This window comes from Cyprinodon tularosa, unplaced genomic scaffold (genome assembly GCF_016077235.1).
Source record: "Cyprinodon tularosa strain WSP-4 unplaced genomic scaffold, ASM1607723v1 ctg154, whole genome shotgun sequence".
Classification (NCBI taxonomy): Eukaryota; Metazoa; Chordata; class Actinopteri; order Cyprinodontiformes; family Cyprinodontidae; genus Cyprinodon; species Cyprinodon tularosa.
This window is the reverse complement of record NW_024038375.1, coordinates 704,946-727,100: the sequence shown is the minus strand read 5'-3', so window position 1 is coordinate 727,100 and position 22,155 is coordinate 704,946. Positions and strand designations below refer to the sequence as shown.

At 36.7% G+C, this 22,155-nt stretch overlaps 1 protein-coding gene and 1 long non-coding RNA gene across 12 annotated transcripts in view; one reads left to right on the top strand and one right to left on the bottom strand.

Annotated features, from left to right (window-relative positions):
* wnk2 (WNK lysine deficient protein kinase 2) overlaps nt 1–22,155 on the top strand; it is a 46,129-nt gene that overhangs the window by 3,744 nt on the left and 20,230 nt on the right. For all 10 annotated transcript variants that reach the window (XM_038279869.1, XM_038279865.1, XM_038279870.1 and 7 more), the window contains exons 2-9: nt 13,978–14,150; nt 14,452–14,672; nt 15,932–16,089; nt 17,070–17,158; nt 17,370–17,589; nt 17,758–18,010; nt 19,003–19,316; nt 20,688–20,804. In XM_038279869.1, the coding sequence (XP_038135797.1) occupies nt 13,978–14,150; nt 14,452–14,672; nt 15,932–16,089; nt 17,070–17,158; nt 17,370–17,589; nt 17,758–18,010; nt 19,003–19,316; nt 20,688–20,804 (1,545 nt within the window). The remainder of the gene's footprint in view (nt 1–13,977; nt 14,151–14,451; nt 14,673–15,931; nt 16,090–17,069; nt 17,159–17,369; nt 17,590–17,757; nt 18,011–19,002; nt 19,317–20,687; nt 20,805–22,155) is intronic.
* LOC119780006 lies at nt 2,497–6,299 on the bottom strand. Of its 2 annotated transcripts, XR_005280322.1 has the most exons (4): nt 6,166–6,253; nt 3,589–3,760; nt 3,373–3,467; nt 2,497–3,071 (listed from the first exon to the last, which is right to left on the bottom strand). It is a non-coding gene; the product is annotated as an uncharacterized LOC119780006 (long non-coding RNA). The 2 variants fall into 2 exon arrangements; XR_005280321.1 differs by lacking the exon at nt 3,589–3,760 and having other exon boundaries at nt 6,166–6,299.

Below are 22,155 nucleotides of genomic sequence, written 5' to 3'. Positions count from 1 at the left end.
TACATTAGCTAAAGAAATAAAATATGATAATATGTTGCTACCTAAGCCTCTTTTGCAATAAAGCTAAATCAATCATGACACTTTCATCTAAATTATGATTCTTAAATATTAAAGAACCACATCTATTTAGCTGGGCTTGTGCTAAAATTAGACTTTCTCAGCACTATATCCATCCATCCATCCATCCATCCATCGTGGGACTGGTGCCTATCTCCAGCGGTCTTTGTGCACAAGGCAGGCTACACAATCATGCACACATGCACTCACACATAAGGGCACACTGTAAACCCCAACAGGTACAATGAACTCAAAATATTTGATGAAACTGATTACCTCAAAATATTTAGCTATGTTAAAGAATATTTTAAGTAATTTCTACTTAAAATGAGACTTTTGTTAGTGCTCAAAATCTTTGAGGACAAGGATAAAATTAAAAAGAATAATGTGAGAAAAAGATGTTTTAAGTAATTACTACATTAGTTAGACAAGCTCTTTACACTTAAAATCTTTGGTCAAATGAACAACATTAAAACAAATAATTTCAACAAACAAACATTTTAAGTAATTACTACTCTAAACTAGAAAAGTTATTCACACTCATTTATTTTGAGGAAGTTGATGAACTGAAACATAATAATTTCACAAACTAACATTTTAAGTAATCACTACTTAAATTTTTGATAAGTTTAATGAACCTGATCATTTTGAAACTAATGTTAAAACTAACAAAATTGACACTGGAAACGGAGTTGATTTTTTTAAGTTATCACCCCTAATAATATATTCATGTTATCACCATGACTCATTCAGTTTCTCAGACCTAAACATTGTCGATTCAGCTTTTTATATTTTTAAGTTGACTTAACTGTATTTAAACACATTTTATTGCCTGTATATGTTAGCAATTTTTCTCAAAATCAAATATATTTTATTTGTATGATTCAAATAAAAAAATATTCAAAAGACAATTTTACTGCAGATTCCATTTATTTATGAATTCCATTAGAATTCAGAACAATGTCCCCAGCAATGGGGTTAATACAGAAAATAAAATAAATAACAACCACATTTTCAATAAAAATGCTGAATAAATACGGTTTTATTTATTCAGCAAATAAAACCGTAAAAGATCTTTTAGTTCCCAGTGACTTCAAGGGAGACCAAAGCATTTCCGTACGAAACTCTGGGACCTCAAGCCAAACACTGAAATGATCAAGTCAAAAACAATTACAAATCTGCAGGTCTGTTCAAAGCTGCCTTCTGAAACATCGGCTGCTCTGTATCCACAAAAAACTAAAAATTGGCCAACATAATAGCCCGATCCAAAAATAATAGGCCAACAATAATAGGCCAACATAAATAAAAAAAGCGAAAACAAAAAACAAAGACAAAATGGTTGCTTGAGTATCAGCATGCTGGTAGTAACAACGACATCTTTTAAGCAGACTGCTTACTCATCCATCATCAGATCATTTTTAAGGCTAAGCAGTCTTGGAGGTAACCGCTTCAGGTCATCCAAACTAGGGGTGCACCGATTGCAGTTTTCTGGCCGATTTCCGATCACCGATCTTTAAAAAGTCTCACCTGCCGATTCCGATTTTGGTTGATACCGATTTTATAATTTTTTTTGCTATAACCATCACTGTGTTACAAGATCGCAATTCACTTTCAATGTTAATATCTTTTCTTGAACAATAGCCTTGAACCATTATAAACTTGCTTTAACTGCCCATGAGGCAGAGCCTTGACATAGAAATGAATTAAATAATAAATATTAAGTAAATAAAACAAACTTAAGACTACAAAATTGGTCTTTTGATTTTTTACATTTCAAAAAACAAAACTTTAAGAAAAGATCAGATTAGAGAACCGTTTTAAGGTACTTACCAAAAATAAAGTGCACAGTAGTATTTTGCTTTTACAAAATCACAAGGTTCAAGGTCCTTTGAGAACATACTAGCAACTTAAAAGAAAATCCCCCAATGCAGCAGCTTTGTGTCCATTTAAATGTATAAGCCATCTAAACAGTAACTTGCAAAATCTTACAATACCAAGTCTTCTAAAAACATTATCAGGGGTAAGCTTTGATCTCACAGTCTTATTGGAGTCACTTGAGCATTATTGGCAGGTTTTTCTTGATGGATAAAAGCATTTCTGCTTTTTCACCACTCAGGCGACTTCTTTTCTCATGTACGACATGTGCAGCCAAGCTAAACAGGTGTTCACTTTCAATGCTTGTGCATGGGGCAGAGAGATAGGTTTCCTCGTAGTAGCTTTTTTTTTTTTTCATTGCTCATAAGAGCTAACAGCGGGCCACCGACGGACTCTTTTCTTCCGGTGGCTTTCACTTTAGCCCTAGCTTGATTGTTCTTTTCAAATGCTGCATATTCAGCGGCATGGTGGTTTCTTAAATGGCGAACGAGGTTTGTAGTAGTAAAGCTTTTGGAAGTGGTTCCACCCCGACTAATTTTGGCCTTACAAGAATTGCTAATTGCGAGCTTTTGATCTCCTTCTTTAACAGTATAATATTTCCAAACCAACGACATAGCTGCTCCTGGTGACCTGTGAACTGCGACACCGGATGTTGTTACAGTTCACTCGACCCGGTGAGTGGGTCTTTCAGTCAGCCGTCTCTAAGAGCAGAAAAAATATGGAATAGCAATTGATTTTAAGACACTCGCGGAGGTAAATAGATCGGTGGTTAAGATCGGTTTCATATGTATATATCGGCCGATCACCAATCACCCTAAATTAAGAAAAATCGGGGCCGATCGATCGGCTGGCCGATTTATCGGTGCACCCCTAATCCAAACCCATTACAACTTTCTGAATAAAATTGAATGTATATGTCAATTTCTTTGGATACTGTAGATGTAGTGCATAAATCAAGCCAAAAAGCAAAATGAATGTCTCTGTTAACTGTGCTAAAGTTTATCACATACCACAATCTCTCCCTCAAGAACTATAGAATGTATTGCAGGACCAAACTGCACAAGGGAGACTGTATCATTCGAGACAGTGAGAACAGCTACAGTTGTATCCGAGAGGTCTGGCAGGTCAATGTCTTCTGCCTAAAGAACATGACAGTAATTAGTTAATGAGTAGAGCAGTCAATGAAAAACACTACATGTGTATTTAATATGAAATACCAGTGAATGAAAAGTTCAGGTAAAATTCCCAAATATGACATTCTTGGAGAATTACTGTAATACAGTATGATTTAATAGCTTTTCTGGTGGCTAGGAAGAGGGTTGTGGTTGTTGTCTTTTGGCAGTAACAGAGGGTTAAATAGAAAAAAATATATTTATAGAGATACACAAACTAAGAAAAAGAAAGAGTAAACGAGTACACACAGTTGAATCATAAACTTACATTCCAGGTCTTAAAAAATCCAGCAGCATCTTCACGCAGGAAGATGGGAAGTGCCTGCAGAGCAATTGTGCGTCTGCTGTTAACATCGCAACTTCCTAGAAGACAGAGGGATTGTGGGTAATGGGAAAACAGAATTGCAGAATAAGCAGAATATTAATCATATGCATATATTAAATAATACTATAGTACAAATTGTCATGAGGTAGGAAATGTTACATACAAGGAGATCATAGGTCCTGAAGATGTTTCTTAGCAATTCAGAAGTTTTGCCAGTGCGGGCCGCTTTCTCACGGTACATCGTCATTAGCTGTGGCATGTACTTATCAAATGCAGAATAAAATGTACTCTTTAAATTCATATTTGTTATTCGATGGAATTCTGCACAAATCTGAAAATGCAAAAAGAAAATTGGTCACAATGACATTAAGTTATATATTGCTGCAGCATGGCATCACTACCCATAGGTCAAATTATGCTAAAATCATTGCACTTCCTCACAACTGGGTGTGTGTGTTAGACCACTTCCTGAGGGGTGGCTACACTGCTAAATATTATTGGCTGTAGAGCATGTCTGATTTTGATAACGGAAACTGCTACAGGTATCTTTAGTGAGGATAAGTCTGTTTCTTTAAAGCAACATTAAAGCACTTTTATTTGTTTATCCAGCACCTACTTAGCAAATAACAATGTCCACAGATAGGGTAGAGTATGTTACACGATTTTATGAAAGTATGATGTATTGCGACAACGAAGCAAATAATCAAATTAGTAGTTTCTTAAGTCTGATGAGTGCCACTAAGATATTCTCATTAGAGAGCAGTAGCCAAACTTAGATATTGTATTTTCATAGCCTAGTTTACCTGACAGGATGTTTACATAAATCTGTTTTAAGGCTTATTTGCACAGATAAGATTTTTTAGGTATGGAGGAACAGCTCTTCCATATATAAAAATAAATACATAAATAAATACATGCTCAATAAATAAATAGGCATTCAATTAATTACCCCCCAAAATACAATGAATAAATATGTAGGTAGAAATTAAATTATACAGTGAGACATAAATGTATATATATATATATATATATATATATATATATATATATATATATATATATATATATCTTAATTAGCTTCTTTATTTTTTCACCTTTTTGTAAACAGTTTCATTTGTTACTTGAATCGACTGTTTAATTGAGGTCTGAAGAAGTTTTCTCTAAGGGAAACCCTAAAGAAATCAGATGCCTTTTGTAGGGTTTTGTTTTCCCTAGAGATGTCCATTGAATATAAACTCATGGCCATGTCTCCATGTGTAGAACACTACACAGTACCTTTAATTTGGTTCTAATAACAGCAGATTGTTTATTTTTTTGTCTACTAGTAAATACTTTAGTTTTTTTTATTATGCTGATCATAAAACAATGTTTACACTGTGTTATGTCATTGGCTGATCTTTAATAAATATTTTAACCAGTGTATCAGACTCATTTTGAATTGTATGGAAGCCCGTTTCCGCCACTCTGTAAAAAAAAAAAAAAAACTATCTCAATATAATGAGATAGTAACTCAATATAATGAGATAGTAACTCAATATAATGAGATAGTATCTCATTATAATGAGATAGTATCTCATTATATTGAGTTACTATCTCATTATATTGAGTTACTATCTCATTATAATGAGATAGTAACTCAATATAATGAGATAGTATCTCATTATATTGAGATAGTTTTTTTTTTTCATTTTTTACCAATTTTTTAAGTTAAAATTGAGTATTTTTGGTCAATAGCTTCCAGGTCATGTGACCTATTGATGCAAAATCAGTGTGAAATTGTTCTACTAGTCTCTGTAGATGGGGCACACTCATTTGTTTTTCATTTTAACTCTTTTTTTATTTTTTAGCAATTTTTTATGTTAAAATTTAGTATTTTTGGTCAATAGCTCCCAGGTCATTTGACCACACTGATTTTGCATCAATAGGTCACGTGACCTGGGAGCTATTGACCAAAAATACTAAATTTTAACTTAAAAAAATGGTAAAAAATAAAAAAAAAACTATCTCAATATAATGAGATACTATCTCATTATATTGAGTTACTATCTCATTATATTGAGATACTATCTCATTATATTGAGATAGTATCTCATTATATTGAGATAGTTTTTTTTTTTTTTTTTTACAGAGTGGCGGAAACGGGCTTCCATAGATTGACATTAGCTTGGTACAATGTTAAGTAGCTTCTGATGTAGTTAAGCTACTGTTAACACATTAGTGTAACTTAGCTTGCTATAATTCTTTAGGTGGTAGCTTTGGTGTAGTGAAGCTTAATTTATTGTTGAGTAACTGATAGCTTAGCTCACTACACTGGACAAGTAGCTTGCCCAACACTGCCTATCAGAATCAGACATTGACAGTGATCATGCTAAGCTAGGCTATTGTCGGCAAGTTTAGATACAACTTGGCTTCCTATCATAGGCTCAAGTTATGAAACATTGCTTCGGCGTCTGGCTGGCTATAACTTTCGCGGCCAAAGTAGTAGGCTTAACACCAGAAACGAATGATAAAAGATATTTGGTAGTGCTAAAACCATTAGGTTTGTCTGTCCTGTTTTCCAATAAAGTAGCGCAAAAGGCTAGCTGGCTCACAGCTGAGACAACGAACTTTAGTTAACTCGCAAAAACATATCCCACAGGAGGTCTCTGTCACATAGCTTACGCTTTAGCTGAGGTCTGCCCGCTGGAAGACGATAAACAAATAAATAAACAAAGTAGCCTACAAGCGCGTCCTTACCTTTTGTGCAGAGTTCAGAGGCTACGGTTTGCAGCCTGATGTTGTTGATGATCTCCTCAATGTTGTTGCCTGCCTACATCCGATTGCACAGCAGTCCCTGCAAACAACTAGTCTTACGATGTCAAATTGTAACAGATTACATTCACCACAATCGATCATAGACTAGGTCTATGGAACCCCGAATGATTCATAATTAAATCAATTAAAAACTTTATGAAATAAATACCATTTTGATAAATAACACACAAATATATTAAAGAATAAAAATATATATTTCATAATAACATTACCTTATTTTTATTTCATGACCATATTATATATTTGTTTGTTATTTATCAAAATTGTTTTTATTTCAGAATTTTTTATTTATTTATTTAATTATGAATCATTTGGGGTTCCATATAGTTCATCCACCTTTCATTTGGGATATCCGATTTTTTGTATTTTTTTATATTGGTTTGTTAGGTTAATTGCCATGTTGATATGAACCTATCCAATGAACTGGCACGTCATTATTACGTCAGACGTAAATTCAATCCACTCTTGAAAGGAATGAGTTTGGGGGTCAGTACTACTCATATACTAAGAGTTAATCTTGTCAAAATAATCAATAACTGGGTAACCACTTGAGTGAACTTAAAATATTTGTGGTGCCTGAACAATATGGCAGCTTTGAGTACAGCTCAGCAATTGTATTGAGTTTATAGCACTGTTGGGGAATACAGTGCAGTTTAGATAGGCCAAATAAACTTACAGTCATGTTTTTAGATTATGGGGGGAACCCCATGGGTTCTCTGCAGGTAATCTGCACAGGGAGAACATGCAAATTCTATGCAGAAAGCCCTTTGGCTGGGAATCAAACCAAGGATATTCTTGCTGTAATGCAGCAGTACTACAACCTGCACCGACATGCAGCTCAAAGCTTTGTTGTTGTTTTATTTAAGATAGAAAGAAAACAGTTATTCATATTATAATAATTTCATTTAGAATATTGCCTTAAAGCCCTAAGATAATTTTGCCTTTATCAATCATCATTATTTAAAGATTGATATTGAAATTTAGGCATAAACATGTAGTATAAGGTCCTGATTAATTTTGTGGTAGCTAATTTTCTACCTGTTTTACCATTCTGCTTCTACATGTTACAAACTGATGCTAGCAAGTTATCTAGCTGTGACACTTGTCACACGTAGCTTCCATGTAACTTGAAAACATTACCTTAATAAGACAGATAGGTGATTCTCCTTTTGTTTTGTCTTATGTCTGCTCATGTTTTTGTGATGCTTAGTATTTCCAGGCCATCAGATTTGTTTTATTGGAAGCATTAAAAGCTGTAGGAATATTCTGTTAGTCGGTGGACTGCAAGTGTGTAGCATCAAACGAGAGGGGGATTGCTGCTAAGGATTACTCTGGTCTGTTTTTAGACCTCTATCAAATCATACTTAAATGATTTTAAACAATATTAATAGTAAGTTAGATACTTTTTCTGGTTTAAAAACCATAACTTTTGAAATATCATCCCTTTTATTAGTACCTAGAAAAGATAATTACTCAATGCCAATGTCTTAATTATTTTTAGAAAAAAATATTGCTGAGGTTTAAATGATCTCGCTATAACATGAGTTTTCTTTTAGCCATGTACGGTAAATCAGCACATGGTTAACCTACAGTAACAGCTTGCTAAAATTCTAATCTGAGTATGCGCTAATCCCGCGGTTCTCAAAGTGTGTGGCGCGACCCACTGGTGGGGAATTGAGACGTGACAGGTGGGGCGCGCCAAGTTCCGGTGTGTGTGTGTGTGTGTTGTGTGACTATAAATGTAGAACGTGTGAGAGCAAACTGTCCTTATAGCTGCATGTTGCCGCTTTTTAGACCAATCAAACCCACAAAGTAATCATTAATAGCCTACATGCAGTCTAATTAAAAGAACATTAGATATGAGAAAAATTTCACCTGGAACTGAAGTGCCAAAATAATGATTGACGTGACGTCGGCATATTATTTGTAACGGAATAAACTTTCGCGCCCCAGTGTTGCCAACTCAGCGACTTTGTCGCTATATTTTAGACCCCTCCAGCGACTCTTTTTTAAAAAAGGGACTAGCGACAAATTAGCGACTTTTGGAGACTCTTACGTGAAAGCACGTATCGTTCCTTTTCTTGTCCTCCAGCGGCAGGTGCTGCCGTGGGGCGCCTCCTCCGTCCCAACCCCGTTCTCCCCCGCTATCGCAGGAGTCCCTCTCAGCGCTGCAGAGACACAGCATGTTTACCCTCAGCGTCCAGACTGCAAATAAAGCGCACATGCGCCGGGATTGACGGCGCAGGTTGATCATAAGTAACTGAATTTGAAATATTTTTTCTTAAATAAATAGGACCAGTTTATTGAAATGACGTCTGACTCCACCCTGAGGCTCAGGTTTAATGCTCAGACTAATAGTGAATTCTGGTTTGGAGTGGAGAGGGAGTATCCACTCATCGGGCAGAGAGCTGTGTGCATTCTTCTTCCCTTTGCCACATCATATCTCTGTGAGATGGGCTTTTCAACTGTTGCTTCACTGAAAACAAAATAGAGATCTCAGCTGAACATTGAGCATGACTTGAGAGTGGCAGTATCAAGCCTGCAACCCCGTTTTGAGAAACTGTGCAATGCAAAACAGGCTCATTGCAGCCACTAATGCAGGGATAAATAGACCTGTCTTGCCAGATGGATTTCACTTCTTTTCTTTTATTAACAGATTGCAGAGTGGCACTTTAATTTTTTCTATCTTTGAGCTTGATACAAATTTTGACACAGCTGCATTTTTATTTTCTTTATATTTGAGCTTGCTGTTATTTGATGTAGATAGTTTGTATTTAGATACTACTTGTTACTTCAATAAAATTGGAAAATTTTAAGATTGTTGCATATTTCATTAGCATTGTGTTGGGGCGATGGGGACAGGCGGGGCTTGAAAATTCCCCCTTGTCCAAAGTGGGGAATGACAGAAAAAGTTTGAGAACCACTGCGCTAATCTAATGATAAGTTTAGATGTAATCCATGTGATATACAGATTAGTGTGTGTAGGCAGCAGTACAGACAGCAGCTGCCCTTTCAGGACTTAAAGTAATTGTATCCGTCCATAAAGACAAAGTGTGTTACAGCTGTTACAGTTTCACCTGTAAAACATCAGTAAAATCAGAGGGATATAGCAGGCATCTCTTTAAATTTTGCATGATGTTTAATTTTTACCGGGGTTTGACTTTTGCTTGTTTATGCTAAGTGGTTCCTTGGATTTAGGGAATTAAAAAAATATATTTTTTATTAGAGTAGTAAAATGGTGGGGGAAAAAAAAAAAAAAATCCAAGCCTATACCCATAACTTTTCTTAAATCAATTTGGTGCAACCATCTGTGCACCATCCCCCCATCTTCCTGCTAGGTTCACTGCATCCACCCCCAGGGAATTATTATCAAAAACGGAAGGCCCACTCAATCAGTTTCAGCCTCTGGAATTAGATCTCTATTACAATGTGCTTATCTCACATCTTCTACTGGTAACAGCAGAGGTTTACTTTCCATTGAGGTGAAAATTTTAGCTGGCTGATATATTTTTCAGGAGTTTTGTTTTAAATAGATAAGAAACTTAGATCAGTCCATAGCGAGTGGTCATACTTTACCATGCTTCTGTTTCTGCAAATTCCGCTAATACAACCTTTAATTCATCGATTTTGATACTGGAGTTTTATATATGCAAAGCAATTTCTCTAATCATAATTAGGAATAAAAAATAAAAGCTGTTTGCACAGTTTTCCAAAAGGTATTAACACATTATCTGTATATATTGGTACATTATTCACAAGGATGCAAAGCTGTATACTCTATGTAGAGAGTATGTGTGCTGAGTCTGATCAGGTTCTTAGGGGAGATCTAGCGATGATTCAACAATTCTGTCCCTGGAGATTAGGCTGTGCCCTTTAAAGCATCTATGTCTGTTAGTCATAAAAACCTCCTGCAACAAATGTTTCTTTTATTGTCTGCACACTTGTGTACATTTGTAGAGGCTCTATATATGAATCAGCATAAAGTACAAATTGTAAAGATCTGTAAATCAAAACTTATAAAAGAAAAACAACATGAGCCTCTGTAGATATTCATCTGCTAAACAATGATCAACTATTTCCAAAGGAATCTACTTGAACAGATTTAGCAAATCACTCATTAATATTGCTAATTTAAGATCTGCATCTTGTACTTACACACTAATATTTGCTTTTTTAACCCCCCCTGGTATTGTCCCATAGAGAGTATATCATGCTGATGCAATCATCTGCACAAAGACTTAGCAGAGAAAAGGTTCAGCCAAGGATAGACTTAAATGTACAGAATTTGATTCAGAGTAAAACAGATAATATTTTATGATTTATTAATATAGTCATATCTTGCATTAAAATGAAGGTGTGCACTATGATGTCTAAGTAAGTTTGAATTATGCACTCAGTACAGCAGATCCTCTAATGCCACACCCTGCTTACTGTAGACCTTCTCCCTTTAAAGCATTTTTTTTGAATTTCATGCATACTGCCAAAAATGGAATAACAAGGAAATACAAATGATGCACACTCTTCAGTAAGAATTTAACTCACAAAGGAGGCTTCAGAAGCTGCATAATGTAAGATGCATTCAGATGCACAGGTCACAGTGGGTTCTGGGTGAAATCTGATTCCTCAGCTTCAGTCAATAACCAACACCATGAGTCAGTGTATGAACTTACAACCCACTCACTTGAAGCAGTTACTTTAACCTCAATCTTCTAGTTATAATGTTCTCTTAAGAACAGCAGCATAGAACATCCAGAAGGGACATAAAAATTGGTGGCAGCTGTGGCTGCTGCTCTGCTGACAGCAGAGAAACAGTGATGTAGGGAGTGTTTGCTGTCAGCTCTTTTACTATTTATACAACAGTTCAGGGAAGGCAGGGGTCAAAATATTGATCCAGTGGAAACACGTTCAATCGGGTGCACAACAGAAAGAAAATTAAAGTTTTAACATCTTTGAACATGGATGCATGAGTGAGTTAGTGTTGATGCCTTTGAGCTTTGTGGTTATAAAGAAATCTCTGTTTATTAGGCATGGCAGACATGGCTGTGTCTGTTTTAGAGCTTCAAACAAAACAATGGGGCTTTCACTTGTCTATCCTCAATACGTGTTGAATCCACTTGTGGGTTTATTTAGCTGTTTGGGATCTGTCTGTTTTATAAACAATGCCGGAAAAGAGTGTAAATGGGTCAGACCCCCATGTTTAGCGGCCTCAGAATGCCAAAGCTGTGTTCACTGCAAACACGGACTTAAGGCAGTCTGGAAGGAACCCCAAACTTAAGGCAAACTATGCTAAACCTGTATGACACAATAAAAAGCTTTTGTTGTTTTAACACCACTCTCCAATCTTGTTTGAATATATTAAGCGGTACTGATACATATTTATTAATTTATTTCAGTGATTCAGTCCAGAAGTGAAGGTCATGTATTACTCAGACACATAGTTCATACCTCAAAGCTTGATTTACATTTTTATTGATTGATTTTGGCTACAATTCAAAAACATTTTTTGAGAGATTTGAATGTCAATGAAAGCCAAAACTACCTACTTAAATAGCATGTTGATACACTGTACATAATCTATGCATTAAATGATTGGTTTGTGTGACTCCTTTTCAGAATCAGAATCAGAAATACTTTAATAATCCCAGAGGGAATTTACTTTTGTTACACGCTCCGGTTACAGTTTTATATATATATATATATATATATACACACACACATCCAACTACACAAGATAATAAAGATAAAAACAAAAAAGATAGAATATATACACTTATAGCTCTTCTATATATATATATATATGCATATGTAAAACTAAATCCAAGTAAAGTGATACGTGGCGTGTAAATATAGTGCATAAATGTCAATTACAGGGCGGGGGGGGGGTGTCTGAATCACTTTAGGGATGCATAATAGAGATTTTGCACAAACTACTGCATCAGTGCAGCATAGCGTGGAGGTCAGGCGTTCAGGAAGCCTTGATTGAGTTAATTGTGGCCTTCAGCTCATCTTCATCCCTAAGCAGAGGAATACATTGAAAGCTCTTAACTGCCCTACAGGACAGCGGTGTTGACTTTGAGCTTGATAAGATATTAGATCATCATTAGCAAATGACGTGGCTCTTCAAATTATCACTGACTTTAGAGTGAGTCACACTTAATTGTAACTAATCAATATCCCGTTTCTCTTCAGTCTTCCTCCGACTCAGGAACTTCAGTTTTCTGATGTAATACAAAATAGATTTCAAGTTGAGTAGATTACTTTGCACCAATCAAGTACCATTTACTGTTAGCCTAGGTAAACACTTTTGTCCTTGCCATTGTTGAGACATTGCTTGACAAGCAATAGAAAATGTTGGAGCCGATTTCCTAGATAGGTCAGTTGGTGATGGCTCTTGAACCTCTGAGGACAACCCCAGTTAGGGCTGCAACTAAAGATTATTTTACAAAGCGATAAATCTATCGATAATTTCAAGTAATCAGTTAATAATCGAACAGCCAAAGGTTCCTTAAAGAAGATTTTTAACGAAATGAAATAAGGTGAAACTGAAGCGTTTCCACTTGAGGAGATCTAGATAGAGAATATTGACAGACGAAAATTTATTTTTATCTTAAATGCAAAATGTCTATATATTTTTTTTTTAATTTTGATATAATTACTGCTCTGAGCTACTCAACGTGTATTTCAATAATCGATTAATCCAAGTAATTTTTTCAGCCCTTACTTCAGTTCTAACCTGATTTTCCATCTACATATATGCCAGGATACAAGCTGTCTATGAACAGCCAGTCTCCTTAGTAAAGGCCCTTTGCAGCTCCCTGTGATGTGCTTGTTAGTAAATGATCAACCTAAGGGGTTCCGAGCTTCTGTCTCAGTGAGCTTCTGCTCAGCAACCTTTACAGGCATCCCTGCTCCAACACACCTGAAACAAATGGATGAATTCCCATCAGAATGTCATTCAGCTCTGCAGAGGCCTGGTAACCTTATATCTGAATCAAAAGTGTTTGTGTAGGAATGTATCCAAAAGTTGTAGGCTCATAGCTCTTAAGGTTTGGACTTCCCCAACCCTGTGTTGATATTTTTTATGGCTTTATAAAATATTCTTAACTTCTGTGAAACTGAATTTTGGGTTTTCAGTATCTATTAATCATAGTCATCAATTATTGTGGGAATCAATGCTTTAAAGGTAATAGCTACAAGTTTAACTCCTCCTGGCCAGTAAGTGGCACACTTACTGTTGCTTCTCCTGATGTTGGAACCAGTGCTCATCAGCTTGACTGAATTCCAGCCTCCTTTTTTTTTTTTGGATTAAATCTAAGAATTTTAACTCCTAGAATAATCAATTTCTCAGAACTTTTTCAGAGCTGCTAGGATCTGGCAACGCCTGCGCTCCATCTAATGGTACTTCAACCTACTATTCCTATTGGGGCAGAATCTTATCAATGTCGGCATCATAGCCAGAAGTAAATATTCATATATTTGGACCATTTAAAATTGATATAACAATCATTTAAATAATACATATTTTTTCAACAATCTGTATACTTGTATGTTGCACTGTAGCTATTATGCATTGGATCTATTTTATATTTGAGGTTCTCTTTTTCACTTCTTTCATTTATATTAGCAATGTAAACTAGTCTTTAAGTTGTATTCTAGTGTATTATTGTGTTAGCATAAGCACGAGTGAGACACTAACAAAAACATTAAGAACAATATTTATTTTTGTTTTCCTAGGAAAGGAAACTATCCAAAGTGGAGAGGCAGCGGTTCAAAGAGGAGGCAGAGATGCTAAAGGCATTGCAGCATCCCAACATTGTGCGATTCTATGATTTCTGGGAATCACCATTAAAAGGGAAGAAGTGCATCGTTCTTGTGACAGAGCTAATGACCTCAGGGACACTGAAGACGTAAGTAAGCGTCTGTAAAAATGATTGAATTATGGTCTTTTAATGCCTTAGTGCAATGCATGTTTGCACGTTGAATATGTCACAACTCGTTGAGAGCAACCCTGAAAGATTTGTTTATAAAACAGTTTGAGGAATTAATAAAAAGTATATTAACCTTTGATCAGTTGGTTATTTATTGATCACTGTATTGAACAGCTATAAAGAAATTACACTTTTGCTTTCTTTCACTTCATTCAGAAAAATATGGTATTTATTTACCATGAGCCGATGCACTTTTAACAAAGTTTTTATCCCCTTGAAGGTATCTAAAGCGCTTCAAGGTTATGAAGCCCAAAGTTTTGAGGAGGTGGTGTCGGCAAATTCTGAAAGGCCTCCATTTCCTGCACACAAGGACTCCTCCCATCATCCACAGAGACCTCAAATGTGACAACATCTTCATCACTGGTCCAACTGGCTCTGTCAAAATAGGAGACCTTGGACTAGCAACCCTAAAGAGGGCCTCTTTTGCCAAAAGTGTTATTGGTTAGTCTGTAGCTAATTCTTCCTTTAGTGTAGTTTAACTTGGTTTAGTTTGTACTGCAGCAGAAAGAATTAACAGATGAATGCTAACTTTGAAAAAGAACATGTACAGATTGGTGACAAACTAAAAGAAAAATGATGTGACAACATGTTATTTGTTATAAACTTGTTAAATTGGTAATGAGGAAAAGTTGTTTTCTAGTTTTTTTTTTTAAAGATTTTGAATAAATAATATCTTCCTTTAGATTTTAAGAGGTCAAAAAGCACTTTGGAAGGAGCCAAATTAAAGGATTGCATTAGATAGAGTTTGTTTCAAAGTAAAACCGAAAAAGTCTCCATAGTAAATTATTGTTACAGTACATATTGGTAGGTTGTAACTACTACTTCTATAGTTGGTTCAGATATTCCCAATAGCATTACGATATAGGAGGGAGGGGTAGTTTGGACTCAGGGGTACTGCTGAAGAGTGGGTCAAAGACAAAAACATACGAGTCTGTCAACGTCTACATGTAAACGCTGCATGTACACCCAGACATTTGAGATGACTCCATAACTGTTTCATAGTGGTAAGCATTTTGCCTTTAGTGGAAAAGCCACTACAAATTAACAGAAGGCTGTTATGAGTTATTACTTCCTGGAAGAAGACGGCTATTCTCGTGGGTCCTTACCAGGAAGATATTGTTGCCATATGAACGTAGAGTTGACAGAACACTACAAAGCGGCAGCCCTTAACAGTCGGCTAATCTCAATCTGTCTAATTATATTTAAATTTTTAACTTATGGAGTTTTGCTGTGATCCAATGAAAGCCAAAGCTTTAAAGCTTGTGGTCTGTGTCAATTTTCCTTGGATGCAACCAGAGCATATAGTGCTATTTGCAGCTAAATAAAATTCTGATTGAACTGAAATTGAAAATGTATCGAGATAGATGTAAGTAAAAAAGTACTACTAGTACCGATATTACTTCAAATAATGATACCAAAAATTTTAACTTTTATGTTTTAGAAATTCGAATTGCTGTGAAGTTTCTTAGTAAAACTAATTTTGCCCACTGGTTATAGTTTTGGTCATGAAACTGCAACTCATTTGCTTCTGGTCTTCTTTGAAAAACAGAATATAGTTATTTCTAGTAAATAGTGAATATAATTGAAAAACATCAATGCCTGACATTTAGCATTCATACCAATTTTCTGATGATTCTAAACACGTGACTTTTTGAGTCTATATACCTAATCTGTGTCCCTATTTTTTATATATTTTTTAGGTACTCCAGAGTTTATGGCTCCAGAGATGTATGAGGAACACTATGATGAGGCTGTGGATGTTTATGCTTTTGGAATGTGTATGCTGGAGATGGCCACCTCGGAGTATCCTTACTCTGAATGTCAGAATGCTGCCCAGATCTACCGCAAAGTCACAAGTGTAAGTTCATTTTTTGAGATGCAGAATAAAATTTAATAGAATAGATCATAGATTTTCATAAATGGTACAGTTTTGAGCATTAAATGTATTTTGTTGGCAAAAAAAAAAAAAAATCATCCTACTATACTTTATTTCCACGCTTCTTTCAATGTTTTTGTTCTTTCATTCGTTTTTTTTAGAAATGTGTTTAAAAAGTGCTAAATGTAAAAAAAAAAAAACTGCTGTTACATTTTTACATTTTGCAAAAATGACAAGGAAATACTAATGTGTGTAATTAAACTCATGCACTTTGTGGATGTATACATTTAGTACTTTACGTGGGATTAGAAGGGAAAAGCCTGCAGTTGTTTCTTTTGTCTGTTTCAATCAATTCTTTCAGTCAGTACCACAGAATTACTCCCATCATTATGTGTATTAGAAGTTCACAAATAGTTTAGTCAGTATGTGTTTCTGGTACATATTGCTCATTATTAGCCAAAATATTATAGAAATTTTCACAACCCTGTTGTTAAAGTTTTCAAGAACAGATGGCTCCATTACTCTAGATAACATATACCTCAATCTATAGGCAGAAGTCAAAATGAAGGTATAGGCACTGAAAGAATATCTAAGAATGTTTTCATTTTTATGGCTTGAAAAGTTTTAGCAACACTTTAATATGTATGCACAGCTATTCAAAGGGTTTTGGGCAGAATAAGCACAGTAATGGTATAACAGCATATCTTGCAAGTTTCTGGAACATAATATTATTTCTTAAAATATATATTTTGTTAAATTATATATCAAAATCAAAATCCCTTTCTGTTAAAAAAGTTGATTGTAGATTCTCATGTAACTTTAATGTGAGATTAAGCAGTATTGTCTAACGTTTCCAAACAGTAACCACCAATTTTTGTCTGACCGAAACCTTTTGTCCCAAATGTATACCTTTACTCCAAACTATTTGCTAGTGGGATCAGACATGTTGGTTTGTTTTTCAGGGAGTGAAACCTGCCAGCTACGGCAAAGTCAGTGACCCAGAAATTAAAGAAATCATTGGCGAGTGTATCTGCCACAGATGGGAGGAAAGGTAAGTTATCCATTGGTTTTGGCTAGATCTGAGACTCCTTCCTTATGCAGGCAGTGAGGGCAGATGCATATGTTCGTGTTGTATTTTCTTTCTGCTCTAGCGGTGTGACGTTATTGCCCGTATTTGGGACCGATTTTATTCTAGAGGATGTGTTGTCCCTGTAACGGTCTGTTGTGCTGAACAATGACTGATGTTTTTGTATTTTCTGCAGGTACTCCATCAAGGACCTCCTGAATCATGCCTATTTTGCAGAAGACACAGGAGTAAGGGTTGAGCTAAATGAGGAGGATGATGGACAAAAATGTACCATTGCATTAAAGCTGTGGGTTGAAGACCCTAAAAAACTGAAGGGGAAATATAAGGATACTGGTGCCATTGAGTTTACTTTCGACTTGGAGAATGAAGTTCCGGAAGTGGTTGCTCAAGAAATGGTAATAGAACCAGTAATTAGTCTTTTTTATTTTATTTTGCAAAAGCATACAGAAGGATTGTGCTTTATGTTGGTCATGACAAAATATATATTTACTTTACACAGTGTTCAGTTCATCCTTTGTGTATTTAATTTGAGCTTTAAAGAGTGTGTCCCCTGTTTAATGTAGGTGGAGTCAGGATTTTTCTTGGAATGTGATGTAAAGATAGTTGGGAAGTCTATCAGAGACCGTGTGGCTCTAATAAAATGGAGAAGGGCAAGGACTGGTTCACCAAATGGAAACAGTGAAGTGAAGAAGCTACAGCAGAACCTCCTGCAGGTCCCTGGTACTCGTCCACCTGAGGAGACCATATTTACCACTGCAGATTATGAGGACCAAGAAACTCTGATCTGCACTGTTCCTGTCATCACATCTGCCACATGTAAGAAACAAAGGAAAATTATGCCTTCAGTGCCTTGCATAAATAGTATTAGTCCTTGAACTTGTTCATATTTCATCACATGGTTACAGCCATGAGCTTCAATATATTCTACTTTTGCTTTTTTATCTGACAGACCAGCAAATTATGTGTATAGTTTATGTGTGAAGAGGGAAAAGGATAGTAACATTTTGAAAACTTTCAGAAATATTTGGATGGTGTGCATTTATGTTTATCTGCCTTACAGTCAATACTTTGTCAAATCACCTTTCTTTTTTGCAAGTTTTCCTTCTAACTTTGCATATAGATTATTATTTTTTTTTTTTTTTTTACTGTAAACGTCCGATTTCAAGTCTTGCCATAGGTTGTCACCTTAACAGTAAGCAGTATCTGGTTGCAGCTGGTGTGAAGATGATGTTTTTAGAGTAAAATATTCCAGATAAGCGTGTTTTATTTTACATGAATTGGACTGTTTTGGCCTTAGTTCTTTAAGTTTTGGCATTAGCTATTTTCACGTTAGACGTTTCCCCTACATAGCTGGTGACAAACCTTAAGCTGTACTTCTTAAGGTCTACTCAAAAAAATGTAAAAAATGTACACTTAAGGAAATTAAAATGTGTAATTATAGAATACATAGATGTTTATGATTGTAATTTGAAAAAAAGTGAAAATGTTCTAGTGATGTGGATACTTACTAGACACCATAATGATGCTATAATGACGCAACCTCAATCTATGGTGTTGGGTGTAGCAGATATAAAAACTCAGGCGTCCTGAGATGAAACAGAATATCTTGAAAAAGCCAGAACACACCTGAAGTAGAAATAAAATAATAGGAACAAAGGGCAGTGAAACCAAATTAAGGCAATCGGACACCATAACCACCAGAATTAAAATTTCAATTAAATCCTCAATCTACCTCTTATTACTATGTGTTCTTCCTACAGTGTTGTTGTTCAGTGAATTACAGTGTTTCATTTTCTCTGATGTTACAGCTGATAGCGGAGTGAGCTCCAATATGCAATTAGATGATTTAGGCAATCAGCAGAATGGCCTCTACCAGTCGCTTCCAGAATCCATTTCTAGTGCACAGACCCTCTACAGTCCCCCTTCTCAAGTTGACTCCCAGCTGCACCCAGGACCCTACCAGCAATCTGCAGGACAGGCCACTAATGAAAACAACAAACAAACCACCACCCAGCTACACCAGGGAGCCTACCCACAGCAACCTACTGCAGGTCAGCAGCAGCCTGGGCCCTTCCGACAGCAAGCAACGCAACTGCACCAGGGGCATTGTCAGTGTCAAACGGTAAGTATTTGCAGTTATATTTTTACTTTGCGTCCTTTTAAGAGTTATATTCTACAAAAAAATATTTTTTGTCATGTTTTCTGGAGAAATCTAACTTTTTATCTTCTTCTCTGGACTGATTCCTGATCAGCGCCACTACAGTGATCCTTTTGTATGCCATGTGAACCCGCTCGCCACTGAGAGCACAGGGTGTCTTAGGCGTGGCAGTGCCCCCTCAGTTGAGATATTAAAATGCAAGACGCACTCACTCTCTAAGATAAAGATTGAAGATCTGTCCTCTTCCAATGGCTCAAACAGTCAAATTCATGCTCCACATTACCTATCCTCAAACAATGCCAAGAATCCCTTACTTTTATTATCTCCTCTCTTGCCTCCCCAACAGCTTTTTCTCTGTGACTCAGCAGCTCATTCAAATACAACTCATCCGACCATAAATTTACAGCCTCCTTCAGTACATCGTCTTAGCGTACCACACAGCCCACAGCACCATCGGCGCAGTCATAAGTGCAATGCATGCATGTCTCTCCTCTCTAAAGACAAGATAAGGGGAGGCGAATGGCCAGGGCAAGTGCAGAGAGGCACTTCCAGCACATCTACTTCAGACTCATCTACGTCTTTGCATTTGTTAAGGTCTTCCCAGGCCACTTTATCACATGTTTTCCGGTCATCTGCTACACCTTCACCAAACAGCGAACCAAGCAAGGCTAGTTCAGCTTCACGTCATTCCACTCCTTCATCACTTGTGTTTCCACGGAGTTTGTATGAAGGTGGAGAGCTGAGCCTCCTCAACTTCTGTCTGCATCACATCGTCAGTCGCAGAACCAGCTCTCCCACACTCCCTGATAGAGGAGCTGTAAAACACTCCATTCAGAGCAACTCTGGGGAAACTAATTCCACTGTAACTGAACAGAAAGGTAAAAGCCAGAGCCTGGAAGCGCTTCTTCATAACTTTGATGACAACTCAGTGCCGTTTTGCAGCGAAGGCGGAGCAGAGCCCATGGTATGTTAGAAAAGGAGGCATTTATGTAGGCTGAATCCTGCACAGCTGCATCCATCAGCATCCTTCCTGATTCCCCTTGCAGCTTTCACCTTTTAAAAGTTTTCAATTAATGCTTTATCCACAGCAGTGGCTCAGCTCGTTGCTTCTCTTATAGCTAACTTAACCAGTGTTGCAACTTTCCTCTTTAAATATGCTTCCCATCCTAAACATGCAACCTGTCTTACCCTTAAAATCATCCCTTAGTTCCATGTTGTTAACAGCTGCTACTTTTAAACTCTAATTACATTTTCTGATATCTGTTTAAAGATATACAAATCATATTGCTGAAAAAAGTTTCATTAAATGTAGTCTTTTGATTGTATTTCTGACAGACAGTCTCCGCACCAGCTACACCAGTTCCCCCTGTGCAGCAGAGCAGACAGACATCACAGAGTTTTCCAGCCGCAGCCCCACAGGCACAACTTTCTGTCCAGTGCAACCAGGAGCAGGTACTAAACACATCATACTCTAAATCAGTGATTCTCAACCTTTTTGAGTCCCAACCCCCAATTTAACACGCACTAATGCCCACGACCCCCACCTATCCCAATAATTATATTTATACGCTGCATTTACATAATCTTACAAGCACTTTTGAACTCACTTCAGCTGTTTGTTTTTTTATTATTTAACTTTGAAACATTCTGGGCTTTTCTTTTTTCTAAGCAAGCTGACAATGGTTGCTAAATCACAACACTTTGTGTTAAAATGTAAAAAACCTAACGCAAACTTTGTTCTTTTTAATGAATGATAACAAATTGTGCTAAACTTTAACAAAACACACTGTCATTATTTTACTTAAAGTTCAGACCCAAATGCTGAAGGCCAAACAGGGAGACCAGGAGAAAAAGGTTTAACAGGTTTTATTGAAGAGATAATGCAGAGAGAAGTGTTGCTCTGAACACTGCTCAACCGGAACTGAAAAGTGAGGGGAAGACACAGCGATTAGTTCAGGCTCAGTGGGAAATTTGATTCGTGAACATGGAGAAGAGGATCTGGTTGCTGACTCGCGTTTCCAGAGAAGTTGTTGAATCTTTGACTCCAGCCTGTATGCTGCTGTTCCAGTGTTTGTCTGATTTGGTGGAGGGTGGAACAGGGTTTACCCAGAATGCGGTAGTTTGTAGGTGAACGGAGAAGCTGACTGCCACTCAGATTTCCTGCGGTACTTGAACGGGTCGTAGTGGAGATGAATCCCTTTCTCAGTGTGAAGCTCAAAAGATCTCTTGGGGAAAGTGGGTCCAAACCTCCTGTTTGTAACCCCAGCTCAGCTTGAAGCTCAGATGATCCTTCCAGGGAGAGAAGGTCCTAAAAATCCAGTTTGCAGGATGACTTCCTGCCGAGAGGCAAAGACAAAAACAATGTTAAAACTCAGGTTGACAAGAACTCAGTTTCACTCAGCAAAACTTAGCCTGGCTAGAGTACCCAAAACTGGCAAACACTCTGGCGTGGAGGAAGTGGCAGTCAGCAGCTTAATAACAATCCGTTAACAAGGAAACCATCAGCAGGTTTGTGAGGAGGCGGACCAGAACCAGGCGCCTCCTGGTGGAAGGGAGACAAACACAGAACACAAACACACAGACAGGAGTCCTGACACACACAAGAAAACCATCCATGTTTAATTTTAAGAATGTAAGGTTATGAGAGTTTAGGTATATAAAAATAACTTCCTAGTCAAAAACAGGGATATTTAATGTGATGCCTGGGCCTGCTGCAATCCTGGCTTTATGTTAGACACGGCCACGTTGAGATCACTGTTACCTATGAGAGTCCTGATCCACATTTGTTTATTTTATGGATGTC